The sequence below is a fragment of the Vollenhovia emeryi genome, unplaced genomic scaffold (genome assembly GCF_000949405.1).
Source record: "Vollenhovia emeryi isolate VEMERY1.0 unplaced genomic scaffold, V.emery_V1.0 DF943233.1, whole genome shotgun sequence".
NCBI lineage: Eukaryota > Metazoa > Arthropoda > Insecta > Hymenoptera > Formicidae > Vollenhovia > Vollenhovia emeryi.
In genome coordinates this window covers 2114-3163 of record NW_011963133.1, presented here as the reverse complement: position 1 = coordinate 3163, position 1050 = coordinate 2114, and the positions used below count along the sequence as shown (strand labels likewise).

General features: G+C 65.9%; 1 protein-coding gene across 1 annotated transcript; it reads right to left on the bottom strand.

Annotated features, from left to right (window-relative positions):
• Window positions 1–43: 43 nt before the first annotated feature.
• On the bottom strand, window positions 44–793 carry LOC105566419 (the record flags this gene model as incomplete). The annotated part of the gene is made up of 1 exon (XM_012020412.1): window positions 44–793. A coding segment is annotated over exon 1 (750 nt), but the record flags the coding sequence as incomplete, so codon positions are not given.
• Window positions 794–1050: the final 257 nt, after the last annotated feature.

Genomic DNA, 1050 nt, shown 5'->3' with positions numbered 1-1050 from the left:
GGGTCTCGGAGAAACTTCCCCGGACCCAACAGGCGGCCTCTACCGAGGCCATCAGGGCGTCCTCGCGGAGTTTCCGCAGGGCCCATCGCGGTCGCGTCTCTTGGCGACGCACGGAGGAGAGGGCACCAAACTCCACCGATATATATCGGTGGTCCGACAGAGTTTCGATGCTCCCCTCCACCCTCCACCTGGTGATCAAGCGCACGGCCGAGGGGGTAGCCCACGTGAGATCCACGATGGACTCCCCCTGCGTCCGCACGCAGGTGGCGGTCCGGCCCTCATTCACGAGGACCAGGCCGTGCGCCGCCGCCCAACTCGCCAGAACCCTGCCCTTCTCGTTATCACGTCGGGAACCCCAACTCGTGTGCCACGCGTTGAAGTCCCCGGCTACGAGGACCGGCTTCGGACTCAGACGTGTTAACATTCGTCCCACGTCCGTCAGCCAGCCCTCAAACAGAGCAGGGCGTCTGGTGGGCCTTAAATAGATCCCAACGACCGCGATGGGCCCCCATTGAACGGCAACGTGCCGCTCCCCACTCTCGATGGGGGTCGTGCCGGGCCCTCCCGGCACCGACCGCCATCGGATCGCGACGGAGTCCCCCGCCTGCCCGTTATCAACAGCCCAGTATGGGCTGTCCCTCGGGGGGCGGTGGGGCTCGGACACGATCGCCAACGTGAAACCACTCTCCACTATGCTTTGCTGGAGGAGCTCCTGCGCATGCGGAGAGTGGTTCACATTGGCCTGTATGAGGCCAAATCCGTTCAGGTTCGGACGGGGGGGAGAGCGAGGCATTACTCAGCCTTATTATCCCCCCCGTCCGATAGGGCCTCTACCTCCATGGCCTCTGATGGAGGTGAGGCCCTCTCCTCTGGCGCCCCTCTGGGTTGGCGCCGCGGTTGAGGCTCCTGCGAGCCGCGCGCTTTCTCTCTCTTCTCCTCCGCCGGCCGCACTTCGGCCGGGGGGGGAGCGCCGGTGGCAGGCGCCTGCTCCATGGCGCGCTGCCCCAGCAGTCTCCCGCGCACGTTCTTCTGGGCGCAAATCTTTGCCCC